Source organism: Pelmatolapia mariae, linkage group LG5, assembly GCF_036321145.2.
Source record: "Pelmatolapia mariae isolate MD_Pm_ZW linkage group LG5, Pm_UMD_F_2, whole genome shotgun sequence".
Lineage (NCBI taxonomy): Eukaryota > Metazoa > Chordata > Actinopteri > Cichliformes > Cichlidae > Pelmatolapia > Pelmatolapia mariae.
Genome location: NC_086231.1, coordinates 16,997,474 through 17,014,357, shown reverse-complemented (window position 1 = coordinate 17,014,357; position 16,884 = coordinate 16,997,474). Strand labels below are relative to the sequence as shown.

At 42.5% G+C, this 16,884-nt stretch overlaps 1 protein-coding gene across 1 annotated transcript; it reads left to right on the top strand.

The window, feature by feature from the left end:
• Window positions 1–2,293: 2,293 nt before the first annotated feature.
• On the top strand, window positions 2,294–15,902 carry prdm2b (PR domain containing 2, with ZNF domain b). Its single transcript, XM_063473929.1, has 8 exons — window positions 2,294–2,395; window positions 4,143–4,260; window positions 5,135–5,238; window positions 5,517–5,669; window positions 6,992–7,118; window positions 9,219–9,323; window positions 9,443–13,989; window positions 14,136–15,902. The coding sequence occupies exons 2-8, from the start codon at window positions 4,146–4,148 to the stop codon at window positions 14,151–14,153; spliced, it is 5,169 nt and encodes a 1,722-aa protein (XP_063329999.1). The 5' UTR covers window positions 2,294–2,395; window positions 4,143–4,145; the 3' UTR covers window positions 14,154–15,902.
• Window positions 15,903–16,884: the final 982 nt, after the last annotated feature.

Here is a 16,884-nt window from a genome sequence, read left to right as displayed (position 1 = left end):
AACAAACATCAAACAAAGCGTCAGGTATATATTTTAATATTTTCCTATCCGGTGGTTTATTATTGCTTTTTAAAAACCTTAGCTATGTCTGTATCAGGTGTCAAAATTTGTTCTTGTTATGCTGTCTTGCACTTTGCCATGATTAACTAAAACTCCCAAAACCTTTGAAATGACTGGGTGCCATCCAGATGTTTCTAATTACATGTTCTGTCTGCTGCAATGTGAGAAATCAACATAACTAAAATGTCTTTTGTCATTTATTTGTTGCTGTCATCATTTATGCTCCATAGCTGCAGTTGTCTCTTTGGAATCCAGTCTTAGATATCTGCCCTCGTAGACTGATTACTTACAATAAACTGAAAGTGACAGTTTATCCAGTTCTTTGTCAGTAATTATATTTCCCCTTAGTGTTGGCAAAGTGACAGCTTCCTCAGCTTGTTTTAAAGGTAAATGCTTCTGTTGTTAAAGTTAATTAAATCTGGCAGGATTTGTTCAAGAACACTGGAGGATGATGGACGAGGTGACTGAAAGATGTCATAGAAAGCAGGAGGAGCTGCAACAGCTGTAAACATGGTGGACATGGGAACCGGGGTGGTGCAGGAGGTGTCCGTGGGGTAGTGGAGGTGAAGACATGAATCAGCACATCTGCTTAACGCATGGTGACCACGGGTGAAGAAGCAGGTGGAGTGAGGACCTGGATGATTCACAGTGTGACTCCTCTTGTCTAACGGCATTTCTGAGATATTTTAAACTAGATGAAAGAAGTGGAAGAGGAAGTGCAGTTAAAATAGAAACTCTGGCTGAGTGTCCTGAGGTGAACTGAGTGATCAAGTAAAAGCATGCAATTATGTGCACTAATAAGGGCACAAAGTCACACCTTAATAAGCTGCCAACCGGATGCTTTCATGATCATTAACAGCAGGAACAGTGTTACCTTTTTTTCCTGTTAAAATTAGACAGAGACATCTGCACTGTGCACAGAGAGGTGGTAAATTTTCCTGCACATCTGATCACAAGTGTTACAACTCAGCCAGTACTTATAATTTAAAGTGCTGCTCTGACCCCAGCCCAGTTCCATCTCCTACAGTCACAGTTCACAGATCTGCAGGCTTGTACAGGAGCTTCCACATGGACAACCAGTATGTGGTATCGCAGCAGCCTCTAGTGGTCACAGGCACTTCCTGTTAGTAGTGAGAAATGTCACGTCTACCCAATTTGCTCCAAAGGAACCAGTACACTTACTATATCTGTGAGGTTACACTACAGTCCAACAGGAACTCCAACAAATGAAACTGTGTTGCTTGCTTTAGCTGTTTACCCCCCACCCAGTCCATTTTTTTTTCATTATTAATTTAGCATTATGGTGATCTAGCGCTTTGATTATTAGGTGTTAAATGATCTAAAAAAAAGGAAAAAAAAGAGGTTGTCTTGTATTTTACTTAATCAGACTGACTGACTGAATCATGCAATATAACATTATATGTATATTCATACTGATGTTGATGAAACCAGCTATTGTAAGGCCTTGCTTCCTCAATTAACATACATAATATATACACACACAATACATAATTTCCTGAGGGATTAATAACGTATTCTAATTCTGATTAAGTCTACTTTTTCTGAAAAAGTTTTCACTCGGCTCTCATTTGAACTTGTTTCTACATTATTCTGTTAAAAAAAATCTTAATAATCTTAATAATTTAACAAAATAAATTAACCAACACGTGCTTGTGCTTTTGGAAACACTAAATCCCATTTCCCCCCCGATGTACCTCCCTCATTTTGAAATGAAGTATATTATTTAAATTCTAAAATACTGGCCTAATAGATTTAGAATAACTGCAATAGAGATATGGCAACAAGGAAGCAACAGCTCAGTTACTTAAAATTAAAAATACATAAAAACAGAGGATGCATTGACACCCTTCTGCCTGCATTTCCACTGCTTTTATTGAGTTCCTCTCTGCTATTCATGGATGCACAGATGGTACCAGCCTACAGGCCCATTATGCTCGCAGATGAATCTAAGCAAGGTACTTAATTGGCATGGTTTCATGTTAGGCTGCAGTGTGGACAGGACTTGGACCACTGCTCGCAAGAGAGGCAAGCAAGGGAGCCTTGCTCTGGTCGTCCACAAAAAAAAAAGAAAAAAGAAAGAAAGAAAGAAAACCAAAACACCCCCCTCCTTCCTCGCAGGCTGACTTGAGAATTATATTTGCCCCATCGCTGTGTGTGAGCACGGGTCTGAGAGGCTGCCTCTCCCAACTCCACTACACCGCGATTCGAGTCACTGAAAAGGCTTTCGACTCAAGCCTCCCTCCATCCGCCATTTTCAACAGATTGACAGCAGGTAGAGCACAAAAAATCACAAGTTCCCGGTGAAATAAAGCAGGTAAGTGCGCGTATGAGTATCCTAAACCCAATAAACACCTTACGACGGGAAATATTGAGGGAGAAAAACCGCTCCAACCACCTTACTCCCGGCCAGCATCGGGAAGAATAAGGGGAGCGGACGGTTTGCCTACAAGGGTAACAATAAACTGCATCTTCCAGGCGCTTTAGTGTAAGGCTTCCAGTCTGTTTTGTTTGCTTGGATCAACTTTTTTTTCTTTGACGATCTGAGAGAAAACGCTTTAAAATGCGCTTTACGCACACACCCCAATTAAAATCTCTTGCTGTTTGTTGCTTGAACTTCAGCTAGGGGGGATTTAAACATGTCTGATCACAACTCCAGGAACGCCGGTGGTAGTAAAAGAAAAAAATATATAATCAATCTACACCGACTGGCCAATAAAAAGTTAAGCATTTTAGCCTTTATTTTAAAGGGGCATCAATAGCTCAAGCTCGAGTGCCTCAAGTGGAGACAGTGAGGTTTATTGTCTCAGATATGCCATTTATCTGCTACTGAGATAATGCAACCTCATCATTATGTCACGTTACAGTCGTTAAGGTCAAAATATCTGCTAGTGAACCGCTCGGGTTTTATATCTCTTTATTGGATTGAGTGTAATAATGCGTATCCCTGGTCCACAGAGCCACACATGGGTCAGCTGCTTATTGTTGTCCCTAACAAATGGCTTTTCTGCCAGTTGGGATACAAAGCGAGAGACTTAAAGCTCAGTATGTGCCTGTTATGGAAATAGTTGCAGGATTAATTTGCTGAGCTGAAAGTTAATTCCGCTATTAGTTAATAGACAGGAAAAAACCCCCACCTCTAAAACCAACAAACAAAAGATTATTTTGGCTTTTTTTCCTCAATCTCTTTTACTTTTTATGAGTGTAATTTGAAAAGTTTCTGTTAACTTGCACAGCATATGCATGATTGTGACAGTTTCTGCCCACTGACACTAAAGGTGTTAAAAAGCTGCTGCCTGCAAGGGTCTAAGTGAACTAAGATGATGCTTACTAAATGAATGGAAGTTCACCAGCTTGTGCTGAAGAAGAAACTTGGAGGGGTGGAAATAACAAATGGCACTGACAATTAAACCTGAGAGCTACATTATTAAACTGAAAAGGAATAATATTACACACATACAAGTACACAATCTCTGATTTTTGCCTCTTCATGGGTGTTTTTTCCCTCAGTTGCACACTGACTGAGGTCTGTAATAAATGATTGTTTCATATGCACAATATACTGCTGTATCGTGATACCACTGAGAAATATTAAAATATTAAAATTCCTGTAAATCAGCCTTACTGAATCTGAAGCATAACCCTTTTAGCTGCTTATGCATCTGGGGAATAAAAATGGCTGCATAATTATTCAGAGCCACAAGAGGCTTCTGTAACAGAAGTTGACGAGGAAATATCTCCAAAATGCTGTCTACCTGTGGTCAGATTTGCATGCTGCAACTTCCATGTCAGAAAAAAGAACAGCTGTTTCTTTTCAAGAACAGGAAATGGATCACTATAGATAATAAGAGATCGTAGGTTTTGCTTTTATCTGCTATTGGATCTCAGTTTTATGCACAGACAAGTAAAAACGCAGCATTTTACATGTTGGCGATAATTCAGTTTGAGAGCGTACATTGAAGTGTGCCACAGTGTTTTAATCAATTTGAATATAACTGCAGATGTTTTAATGAGCCAGGTGCTTTTGACAATCAATGAGTGCTGCTTCATGTCACTTATTGCAGGTCATGGCTATTACTGGAGGTACAGTGGAGTCTTTGAATGAAATTCCAGCTCATGTGTGGAAAGATTTGCCTGACTATCTGAATCTGGGGCCTTCTGCTGTAAATCAGAGCCGCATTGGTGAGTAGCCGGTCTCATTTCATAACTGTAACAACTTCTTTTAGGACTGGCAACATGTTGAGTTTCATTTGAATCTCACGGCTATATAACCTTGAAACAGACTTCCAGCAACCAATGATTGTGGAGCAAAGCAAGACCAGGCTGGGCCAGAAAGTGAAACTTGAAAATGATAACTGAATCAGAGCTTAAACAAACATGAAGCGAGTCATCTGAGTCAAAGGCTTTGAGTGTTTTTTCTAACATGCCTCGTGCATGCTTACTCCTTCAAAGAGTCTGTTAGATGCATAAACATCTCGTGGTGCTAAACACCCGTGCTTTACAGCTAGACAGATACATTATAAGGACATGCAAACATGCATTAAATCAAGAAGTGTGGGTTGTATTGATCTGTATTTGAAATCAAAGTGAGCAAATGCAATAAAATAATAATGAAGAAACTGATCAAAGAGGGGGAAAAAATCAAAGCAAGGACAAACCAGGATATGATACTGCTCACCTTGATCTCCTATCTGACACAAAATCCACCGGGTTGAAATATAGTTGCATAATTATTGGATCGCCTGCTTCTGCTAACTGATTTATTCTGTGCACAAAGTTAGAATTTAAACATCTAAATCAGTCCTAAAATGACCCCCCCCCCCCCCCCAAAACAAAATGACTTCACTGAGGTTTATTACATAGCGTATCATGCCTATCCTTACGATTATCAACACAGACTCTTAAGGTTTACCAAAATATATCAGTTGTGGCTCTATTTTATAAGTGTGCTCACATATTTCCATGCATTATTAATAAATGCATTAATATATAACTCTCAGATGTGGCATGAGTAAGGTGTCTTTGCTTTTTATTTATTTATTTTTATTATTTTCAGGTGTTTGGGCGACACGAGTCATCCCTAAAGGCAAGAAGTTTGGTCCGTTTGTTGGAGAGAAGAAGAAAAGGTCCCAGGTGACCAGCAATGTTTACATGTGGGAGGTATGTTGCAGGCCTCCCCCGGCTCCTTTTCCCTAAAAATGCGCATAGCCACCTTTTTCTGTGATACTTGCTAATAACGAGCCCAGCTGCATTCTTTAAGCAGCAGCAGTTCAAAAGAGTTTAGGAAGTCCTCTGTGTGCCGTGAGCAAGTTAACATAAACATTTGAAATTTTCCGAGGCACAGAATTAAAAAACTCTTTACTGCATCTCTGTTTCTGATTTAGATGTATTTATTTATTTGCTTTTTAAAACGTCACCTTCCCGCTTGTGTTCTGTAGGTTTATTTCCCAACACGGGGCTGGATGTGTATCGATGCCACAGACCCCATGAAGGGGAACTGGCTGCGATACGTTAACTGGGCCCGCTCCAGTGAAGAGCAGAATCTTTTCCCACTGGAAATCAACAGAGCCATTCACTACAAAGTATTAAGGGTAGGTCAAACACATTCTCGTGTCAGCGCGTTGCATGTGTGACTATGAATGTACTGCTGATTAAGATCCTCAGGGTTGGATGGTTTTTGTTAGATGAACTTGGATAAACTTGAGACACCCGGGAACATTGTTTTTGGCCCTCTTGCTCTCTGCAGAGTTGATGTAACCTGTCACTTAACAGCCGTTGTTAATCATCAACCACAAATATAGGCAAAGGTGTAATTGATTTGCCTCTCTTTGATTAATGATTTTCTGCTGGAGTGTAGCGGCTCAATATGGTGTCTCTCAAGCCGTCTGGATGTTTCTGTGGAGGATTAGAATTAACAGTAAACACCGCCCCCCCCCCCCCCCCCCCCCCCAAACCCTAAACTTAAACTCTGTGTATTTATTTGTTACAGCAACATGAAACTATATATATATATATATATATATATATATATATATATATATATATATATATATATATATATATATATATATATATATATATATATGTGTGTGTGTATATATATATATATATATATATATATATATATATATACACATATATATATATATGTGTGTGTGTGTGTGTATTTTATTATTACTGATGAATAAGTAATGACAGTCTAATGTAGCACGCACTCACTGGACAGTTCATTAGGTACACCTCATTAGCTGCACATCCATGATGTGAATCTCCCATATCAACACATTCATTGCCCAGGTGCTTTACTGGATTGAGATCTGGTGACTGTGGAGGCTATTTAAGTAGAGTGAACTCAATGTCATGTTTAAAAAAAAAAAAACAGTTTAAGATGATATGAGCTTTGTAATGAGGGGATCGACCACCAGCAACCATGCCACCTTGAATCACCTTTCTTTCCCATTCTTATATTTGATATGAATAATGTCTACATGTCTAATGGGCTTTATTAAAAAGTACTACCTCAGTGAGTAGTATTGGATTGTACAGGTGTACATTTACCATTTAAAGCAAAAGCATTAAATTGGTTATCAAACAAAGGGCTCAGATGACGGTAACACCTGTAATTATCCTCTAAGATACCCCTTCGAACTATTACAAAAAACTGAATTTGAAAGTTTAGATGTAGTGTGATTTATAAAGCCTTTATAAACCTCAAAGTGGTAATTAACTGCGTTAATTTTGAAATGACAAAGTTTATATGTTGCATGCTTGTTCCTATTGAGATTATGCTTAAAACACTGTCAAATACCCTAAGCCTTTAGACAGATTAGATGCACAGTAGCCCAAATATCCCCGTTGCCTCTCAGCAAGCCGGGCTGTGATTGGTAGGCGACCTCATCTCTCATTGTTGCAGCCTATCGGGCCGGGAGAGGAGCTGCTGGTGTGGTACACTGTGGAAGACAACCCTGAGATAACAGCTGCACTAGAGGAAGAAAGGGCCAGCAGTCTGAGCAGGAAAAATTCAGCCAGAGCGAGGCGAGGTGAGGCCTTTTACTTCATAACCATGATGACATTTGAGCGCTTTGTTTCTCCCTTGTGGCAGATACGCAAATTAGCCGGGGATTGTTTTGCTGTGGAGCCCAGCCGAAGTTGTAAGTGGCGAGCTAGCGAGCTACAAATGAAGGAAGGCTAGTGGAAGCTAACGTTAACGGTCGCGATGTGCGGGGCTTTTCTTTACTTTCGTATCCGACTTTACGTTCGCCCATAGCGGCCGATTTGGCTCTAAACGCCGACCAAGTGGCTATACACGGTCCGTGAGATGACTTGTTTAGCTTTCAAGCGAGACTCCGAGCAACTTTTTTTAGCAGCTTTTCCTCATCTGGGTCCTGACGTTGTCGAGGATGTGACCTTCCTTGAGTTCCTAAAGCGTGAAAGCCATCCATCGGCGAGCCTCTCGTCTTGATGATGGCCTATAGCAGGTTAGCTAACTAGCCAGCTTCCTTATCCAAGCAGAGCCTGATCGAGGGGCCCATCTAAGGAAAGGGTAGCAAGCTGAAATATCGCGGTTGTATTTTTGCATGTAGTGTTAGAAATCGGGCGATACATCGCTGGGGTCCAGAATAACCAGTTCATCGAGTTGTCATACTTGGTGTTCTGTGCTAGCAGTAAGCTAAAGGGCTAGGTGTGATCGCACGGACATCTCGGTGTGCAGGAAAAGAAGGGAAACTGTGTGTGTGTGGAGGGTAATTTTATTATTAAAAACTTATCGCTGGCGGTGAAAACACAGGCATCCACTATGTAAAAGGTCGAGGCAGTGTTATATTCCGGGTTGGCAAACAGAAACTTTCCGTGACACAACATCAAAACAAAACCAAACTTCTGTGCCTTCTCCCCCTTCTCTCCTCACTTACTTTGAAATAAATAACGTATAAAAACGTGAAAGTAAGCACTAGTACCATCAGCGCAGCTGATAAATTCCAAGAAACGGTAACCTTGGCTGTTGTGTTGTGTGCCACATTTCCATTTACCAGCATGAACTTTGAACATGTTATTTCCATAAAAGACAGCAAGCTCTCACCTTGTCATGAGATGTCGTCAATACATGACTACAAAAAAGAAGGCAAAATTATTAAAAATATGCAGTGTGCAATGTCAAAAATTGGTCAGTGCGGACTGTTTTGCTTTATATTCTGCTGTAAATGTATATTATTACAAGAGTACAGTGCACTATAATGGAGTACATCTGCCCACATTTGATATATAGTCTTATAAATGACTTGACTTGCTATTAACATGTAATTAATAGCTACATTCAGCGGACAGAAACGCAAATCCTTCATTATAACATCAGAAAAAAATAAATCTGAGGATTGTGAGCTATACAACTCTACAGGCAGTATGCTGTGACCCCTAATGGCACTGTACTGCGAAGTGAACCTCAGTAAATTAACCATCCTGCCTTTGGATCAGCAATGATCCATATTCCCTAACCTGTGTGTGGTGTACTTGTAGAGTGACTGCTGGATTAAAAAAAATAGTTTACACAAATGTACACAAAGATAAATTGTACAAAAGTGGGCAGTGGTGCAGCTGCTGTGGATTTGGCAGAATGGCTCTGCCCCTGCTGGTCAGATGCCTGACCTGCAGCATGTGTTTCTCTGCTATGAACTGGGCTTTGGAGGCCAGGTCAGATGACCTTTGACTCATTTCAGTGACAAGGAGGTGCAGGGGAGACTCCTGAGTCAAACTAGACATAGGCATTCAAAATATGTCCTACTGGGCTTAGTGTGAGCCTCAATCATTAGGTAATTGTCACATTTAAATGACTGATGCATATGAGCTCATAATTGGAATACAATTTAAGTGTGCTTAAGTGTAATCTGCATGCTTATCATGCCTGTAAATTATAGTGTGTACAAACGGAAAGATTTGCTGTACAGAACTGAGCAATCGCTGAGGAAATATTTGAGCTGACTTTGGTGTAGAACTTAAAGTCAGTTAAAGTAATCTGGCAGCAATAAAAAAAATATCAAGAGGAAAGGATATTACAGGATATTAAGATAACTTTTCTTGACTAAAGTGTGTGATCAGTGATTGAGCTTTATACAAAGTGATGTGTACGTGTGTGTTTGTACTTGCAGCCAGAAGAAAGCTGCTGGAGAAAGCCAGACAGGCTGGTTTGGGTGGATTCAAGAAAACGAGTGGAACCAAACCTACTGTCAAGGAGATGTGGGATGGGGAAGGAGGTAAGTTTGCTTATTGTGAAGTAGTCGATTTAAACAATTTTATTTTATTTATTTTATTAACTGCTACCTGTGTGTTGCAACTACTTAAAACATTTGATTAATTTTGATATGTTTTGCAGGAGTGAAGGGGACGGAGAAGGATGGGACGCCGTTATCCGTGCAGGAAATCAAGACGGCGCATTCACTGGGAAGCACTGACCATAAAGATGTACATGACATGTCAACAGCATTAACAGACAGAGGAGACTTGGAGGAGGCAGAGGAGGATGAAGAGGATGATGAAGTAGAAGAAGAAGGAGAGGAGGAAGAGGAGGAGGATGGTGATGATGTGGAAGACTCAGAAGCTGCTCTGCATTTAACTGTCACTGATTCCATGTTAAACAAACTAGCCTGCCCCGAAGAAAGCCACGGGGATGCACAGGTAAAGTCGGAGTCTTCCTCCCTAGCAGGGCGAGAGCCAGAGGTTGATCCCGATCTTGACCCTGATGGTGACCTTGAGGGTGATCCACAAGGAGAGCCCTATCCCTGTCAGCACTGTGAGCGCCACTTCACCACCAGACAGGGCCTGGAGCGTCACATACACATTCATGCCATGAGCAACCAGCAAGCACAACTTTTCAAGTGCCGCTACTGCAATAAATCCTTTGGCTCACAGGTGGGACGGCGGCGGCACGAGAGACGGCATGAGAGCGGCTCTAAGAAAAGGCCCGGCTATCTGGCTGGACCTGCCAGTCCTGTGGTGCAGACGGATTCAAGCCCTGACTGCACCAGCCCAACTACTCACTATATAGCCACAGGATCCCAGTTTACAGGAGGACAGCTGCACAACTCTGATATGCAGAGAAAGGAGTTGGGGCCTCAAGTTGACCGTCCCTTTATGTTGGATGAAAACGGGGAGTCAAAAGAACTCCACCCCTGCAAGTACTGCAATAAAGCCTTTGGCACACACACTAACATGCGCAGACACCAACGCAGAATACACGAACGACACTTGTTACCAAAGGGAGTTCGCAGGAAAGCTATGCTGCAGCAAGAGGCAGCGCGGCAGCCTGACGGGTCCCCCAGCATGAGCCCTCCGACCGTCTACGTTCCCAGTGCAGACACGGAAGACGAGGCAGACAGGGACGATTACGCGGTTGACATATCCAAAAACATCTCTGAGAATTTGAGCTTTTACATTGATGGCAAGATCGTGTCCACGAGCGCAGTGAGTACTTGCGAAGTGATAGAAGTGGACTCGAGATCTGCAGCTCTGTTTGGTCTGGACACCGTCATCCTCAACCCAACTCAGATCAGTCAAGCGCTGAAGGTGGAGACTAGAACAACTAACACAAAGCAAACCTCCAACACTGGGCAGCCTGCAGCTAAAAGGAGAACATCTACACCCCCCCTTATTCCCAGCCTTAAAGTGGAGACGGAAACTTCAGCGTCATCTTCATCATCGTCTTCCACATCTTCCTCATCCAACTTGTTAGTGGGAGGCCTGTTTCAACAGGCCACTGATTCATCGGCTTTTCAGCGAGAGAAAAACGTTTACCTCTCGCCGAAACTCAAACAGCTTCTTCAGGCGCAAGACATTCAGAAATCAACCGTAACTCTGATAACAGACAGCCATAAGCTAGCCTCGCAGCTGTCTGTCATGCCGCTGCAAGGGTCTTCAGGGAAGTTTAAAAGAAGAACGGCTTCTCCTCCTTCGTCGTCTCCGCAGCTCAGCCCTGCAAGTAAAAAGGAGAGCGGTAAAGTTGAAGTGGCAAGCTCATACGCTCTTAAGGTACCGAAGCTGGAAAGCCAGACCGCATCACCTTCTGAGAGCCTGATGGACAAAGATGACAGGGAAACTCTGAGCCCTTCTGGAAATGCCACCCATAACCAACCTTCCTCTAGTAGCGGAGGAAATTCCTGTAATCAGCAGCCCTTGGATTTGTCAAGCTCTGTCAGCAAGAAGAATGAGAATTTGAACAAGGTGCTCGGGGACTCGGCTCTTGATTTAAGCTTCCATCGGAAGACCACAGGTGAGCCCGAATCAAAGGGGAATGCAGCACCACAGCCACTAACCAAAAAGAAAAAGCCTAACACCAGCATGCTTGCAAAGGTCCTAATGAACGAGTATGCTGGTCTAAATTTGCCGGGAGATGAGGGTCCCTCGACTCTGGCGAACCTAAGTTCTTTCCCTTCTCACTCTCCTAATGTTGCATCCGATTCAGCCAACCCCTCTCCGCCATCTTTGACCCCCATGACCATGACTCCCTCTTCACCCGGGACTTCTAGCGTCACATCCCCGACGCCACCCCCGCCTGTACTACCCACCATACCCTCTCCGCCAGCCATGCCTAGTTCTCCTCTCTCTCAGCCTTCGGACTCATCCTTGCTGAGGCCTCTGCCTGTGCTCTCGCCAAAAATGTCTCCGAGATCAATTGAAGAGAAATCCCACTTGGAGGAGGAGAGCTTCTCAGCTGAGGAAAACAAAGATGAGGAGGAGAAGCACATCTCTGAGCTGCTGGATTCCCCAGACACTTCACTTAAAGGTCCCTCAAATGGCTCAAGTACACAGAGCCCTCCGGAGGCAGAATCAGTCGATATGCCCACTACAGAGGATGATGTATCGCAGACTGGAACTTCCAACAGTCTGCCTAATGGTAATCAGAACCATGACACTGTCTCTGAAACTGAGAAACCTGACTTTGCTGCTATCTCGTCCCAACCAGAATCCTCATCCTCTTCAAAATCTCCTTCTGAGTCACGTGATTCATCCTCATCACAAGCTTCGCAGTCTCCCCATCCGATTACAATAAAAGAAGAACCTGAGCACTGTATAGATGAGTTATTGGGTACTAGTCATGCCTCTCCGTGTGGCTTTGATTCTTCTCCTCAGCCTGCTGCTGCTCTCCCTGCTGCCCCTGAACCGACTGATAAAACTGCTGAGCCCGAGGAAATTGACATGACGTACTGCAAGACTTTTGTGTGTAATGTGTGTGAAGAGCCGTTTGGCTCCATCAAAGAGCTCAGCGGACATATCGTAGAGCACGCCGCAGACTGGCCGTTCAAGTGCGAGTTTTGCGTCCAGCTGTTTGGTGACGCTCCAGCCCTGCTTGCTCATCGGACGGCACTACATGGAGTGGGCCAGATCTTTGTGTGCTCCATTTGTTCCAAAGAGTTTGCCTTTCTCTGTAACCTCCAGCAGCATCAGAAGGATCTGCATCCAAATGAAGCATGCTCACATACTACTGTAGAGAGTGGGAAACTTAGGCCACAGAATTATACCGATCCTTCCAGAGCCAAAGAGGAAAGCAGTCCCTCAACACCAGCGCTTGAGATGGCTGATGAAAATGCGCCACCCAGCGACTCTCATTTACTAAAAGAAGAGCCAGATGTTAATGGAAATCATGCAGAGGAGGGGGCAGAGGACCCCAATGAGGAGCTGTACACTACAATAAAGATCATGGCATCAGAAGGAGGGAAGCCTAAAGGTCCTGATGTCCGCCTTGGCATTAATCAGCACTACCCCAGTTATAAACCACCCCCATTTCCTTATCATAGCCGTTCCCATGCTGGCTCTGTGGCCTCGGCTACAAACTTCACCACCCACAACATACCACAGACTTTTAGCACTGCCATTCGCTGCACCAAGTGTGGCAACAGCTTTGACAACATGCCCGAACTGCACCAACACATACTGGTCTGTGCCAGCGCCAGTGATAAAAAGCGTTACACTCCCAAGAAAAACCCCATCCCTCTCAAGCAAATAGTGAAGAGTCCAAACGGAGTGGCGTCCCCCACAGCAGCCGCTGCAGGCCAGAGTGCTTTCCGTAGAATGGGTCAGCCAAAGAGACTAAACTTTAATCAAGACACTGGCAAAACAAAAATGAGTGCCCTGAGCAAGAAGAAACACGAGCTGGTGCAGAAGGCAATTTCGCAGAAAAATAAAACCGCCACGAATGCAAAGAAGGCTGCCATCAAAGTGGAAGAAGAGCACACCTCTAATGTCTGCCCCCACTGTAGTCGTGTGTTTACTTATACCGCGAGTCTGACTAAGCACATGGCGGTCAGCTGCCCCATGAAGCCTGTTGTTGTTAAAAAGGGCAAAAGAGGTCTCGCGGAGGTGAAAAAAGAGCCAGGGTCTGTGGCAGATAAAAACACGAGTCTGAGGAAAAAAGCATCTGACGGTGAAGCACATGCAGACACTGAATCTAAACCTTTGGGAAAGACCAGGGCTCGTAGCTCCGGTGGTGCAGACCCCGAACGTCTCCAGGCAAGAAAAGGGAAAACCCCTGCTGCGGTGGGCCGACCAAAGAGGCCCGCCTCCTTCCCAGCTCTGGTTCCTGCAAGCAAGAGAACTAAAAAGGGCCAAGTTCAGTATTTACCTCCCACCCCTTCAGCCGCGGACACTCCTAGCGAGGCTTCACAACGGCCAGCCATGAGAATGCAGCGTATGGGCAAAGAGGCAGCACCCAAGAGATTAACGGAGGCCAAGTCATCATCATCATCACCGCCATCAACAACTCAGCTGCAGCAGCAACAACAAGTGAAGAAGGAGGAGCGGTTCTCTCTTCGAACACGGGAGAGAGTTGGTGGTCCCGTCACCAGGAGCTTACAGATGGCCAGCACAGCTCCTGCTGCTGAGCCGAAGACTGATGAGCCACCAATTCAAGAGCCAAAAGACACTCAGGTGAGTTATCTGTTGGCTTACTGCAGTTACACTGATGTCACACCGATTATCATACTGATGTCATGTTTGTTTGTCATGTTTTTGAAGCAATTCAAATAACTGACCAATCATTGTGCTGTTTCTGTTTATTTACTCCCCCCCCGAAGGAGGTGGTGACGAAGTGAGCCATGTGACATTATTGAGCTCCCTCTGTTCACCTATCAGGCAGCACTCTGGAGTCATCGTGTAACCGAGGACGCCCTTTGTGACGTTTTGCTCAGTTGTTTTTGGTTTTTTTTCCTACTCGAAACATGTCAAGTCTGCTTATCCCAACTGCCTTGCTGGATTTAAGGAGGGAACTCTTTATCTTTCATCCATCTTATGAACTGAACTGAGCCTCGATTTCTAGCCAGCCTTGCAAAAACAACAACAAAAAAAAAACACAAAAAAAGGAAACTGTAAATGACAGTGAGTTAATATATTCAATGTGTGTCCTTACTTGACCCAAAACAGTAAGATTAGGGCTCCGTTATTTTTGGAAAGCTGACATATTGCAAATGGCAATCATGTATCAGTTAGTGTTAGGGAAACTTGTTTATTATTATTATTTTCCCCCCTTTTAGGTCTTTTTTTTGTTTTTATTTGTTTGTTTGTTTTATTTGGATGTCTCCAGAGTCTCTTAATGCATGAGCTGTATAGAGTTAAAAACTAGATTAAACCCGTGCCTCTCCTTGTGGGCACCTACTTCAGTTTATACATGATTTGCAAAGTATGTACGTTCGAATATCCTTTTTTTTGTAGTCTTTATATTGTAGAATATATCTTATTTGTTTGGGAAACAAAAATGAAAAAAGGCAGTACAGTTTACTGCAACAATTGGTCCTCAGGAACACTGTATATGCGTGTGGTAAGTATGTATATGGTTACGGTTGGATGACAGCTCTTCCTTAGGTTTAAATCTCATGTCAAGTGTCATGTTTTTTTTTTTTTTTTTTTACTTGCTTTTTCTTTTGTTCATCTGGTGTTAGCAGGTGATTCCTGTTGTAAAAATGTGATGGGACTGATGTCGGAGTCTCCTCTTTAAAAAAATAAATAAATAATGAAAATAATTTTGATATCAAGCATTAAGCCCAGTGTTCTTACAGCACTTTAAAACAAACTGCCAAAATTTCAAGCTGGATCAGAAAGCCTATTTATAAGAAACATGCGCGTAATGGAATGTATTCAGGTCTGCTGCACTTCTTTTTTTTTTTTTTTTTTTTTTTTTTTTAAGCCTTTTTGCAAAGACATCTGCAAACTATTTGTTATCATTAAGAAGTTTGATAATTCCCTAAATGCCAAAATGCATGATACACTTCTTTTTTTTGTAAGCGAACGTATACAAAGTCGCTTCATGTGTTCTTTCTCACGCTAAAGCCACAGAAGTGCAGCCGAAGTTTTTTTTTTTTTTTTTTTGAGGACTGTGCCATTTCTGTTTCAGTGAATTCATGTGTACTTCATGAAAACCTCATCAAGGCCCTGCAAGTGAAAACGTTTGTTTCTGCAGTGTTCGACCCACCTTTCCCACTCGCATCCAGTTATCCGACGGCAAACACGCAGGCAGTGCTTCAACGCTCGTAGCATGTTCTGGGAAAGTAAATTGAACAATATGATTAAAAGCTAATTTATATTTCCATGAGAAATCTTCATGCTTTGCCTTTCAGTCTCATGAATTATGTATTTAAGGATGAACAAAGACAAAAATCCCAAATGACCTCATGTAAAACGTTGCTGTAATTGACATAATTAAAATACGTTTTTCAATTTGTGTAAAGCTTTATTTGTTCTTTTGCTTGTGGGACTCTCAGTTATACGCAGATTTTTGAGATTTGGGCATAGAGAGGACTGGGAATTTTTTTTTGTTGTTATTGGCAGCACTGGGCTTAATTTAAAATATGTATTTGTGCATTATCATGGTATGTACTGATATAAAAAATCAATTGGTGAATGTAGACAGAAAAGATTGATTAACTGAACTCATAAGCAGGTCTGACTCCTTTTATATACTGAGACCTTTTTCTTTCTTTTTTTTTCAAACATAATAGATGTCCCTGCCATTGGAGCTGTAATAAAGTCTTTCACATTACATTTACTGATTACCTTCTCCACTTAGAGTTTGGCAGGGACTTCACCCAATTATGAAAAATGAATTTTAGTTTTCATTGTATTTGACTTTGATAGAAGGTAAGATCTTGCATAAATCATGTGAAGTCGCCGCCTTTGCTTCACGGGTTGGCAGACTACGACTGGGACAGGGGACCCGGGGACCCCGTCAGCTGGTTCCTGCAAGATTTGTATCTATTTTGGGAGCAGTTTGCTAGTCAGGTGGCTGATATGTGAGTCGTGCATTACCTTAAACTTTTGCCTCTGTGGTGTGGGTCGGCATAGAAATGGGAAGCAAATTGTGTAACAGATATATGAGTCAAAGGCCTATTGGACACAGTACGCATCAGATATGGCTGTTTTGTTTATGGACTTTGAAAATAATTAGTTTAGAACTTAATCTTATAAAATATAAAGTGTAGTGTACTTTAAATCAGGTTTGACTGTCCTCCATCCAGGTGTGCATTTATATATTCTGAATGGTCACTGATAAGTAACAGTCATAAATCCTTGCAGGGCTCATGCACAGGCAGTGAAACAAAACTAGTGTGCACACGAACTATGATGAATAATTCAGTGTTGTGCATATTTGTGATATTTCTGTCACTCGCACACCGCTGCTTCTTATTTACGAATAGTGTCTGTTACATGGCAATAATTATCGCAATAAGTAAACACAAATATTTAATCAGCCAATCACAGGGCAGCAACTCAGTGCATTTAGGCACACAGACGTGGTCAAGACGACCTGCTGAAGTTCAAACTGAGCATGAG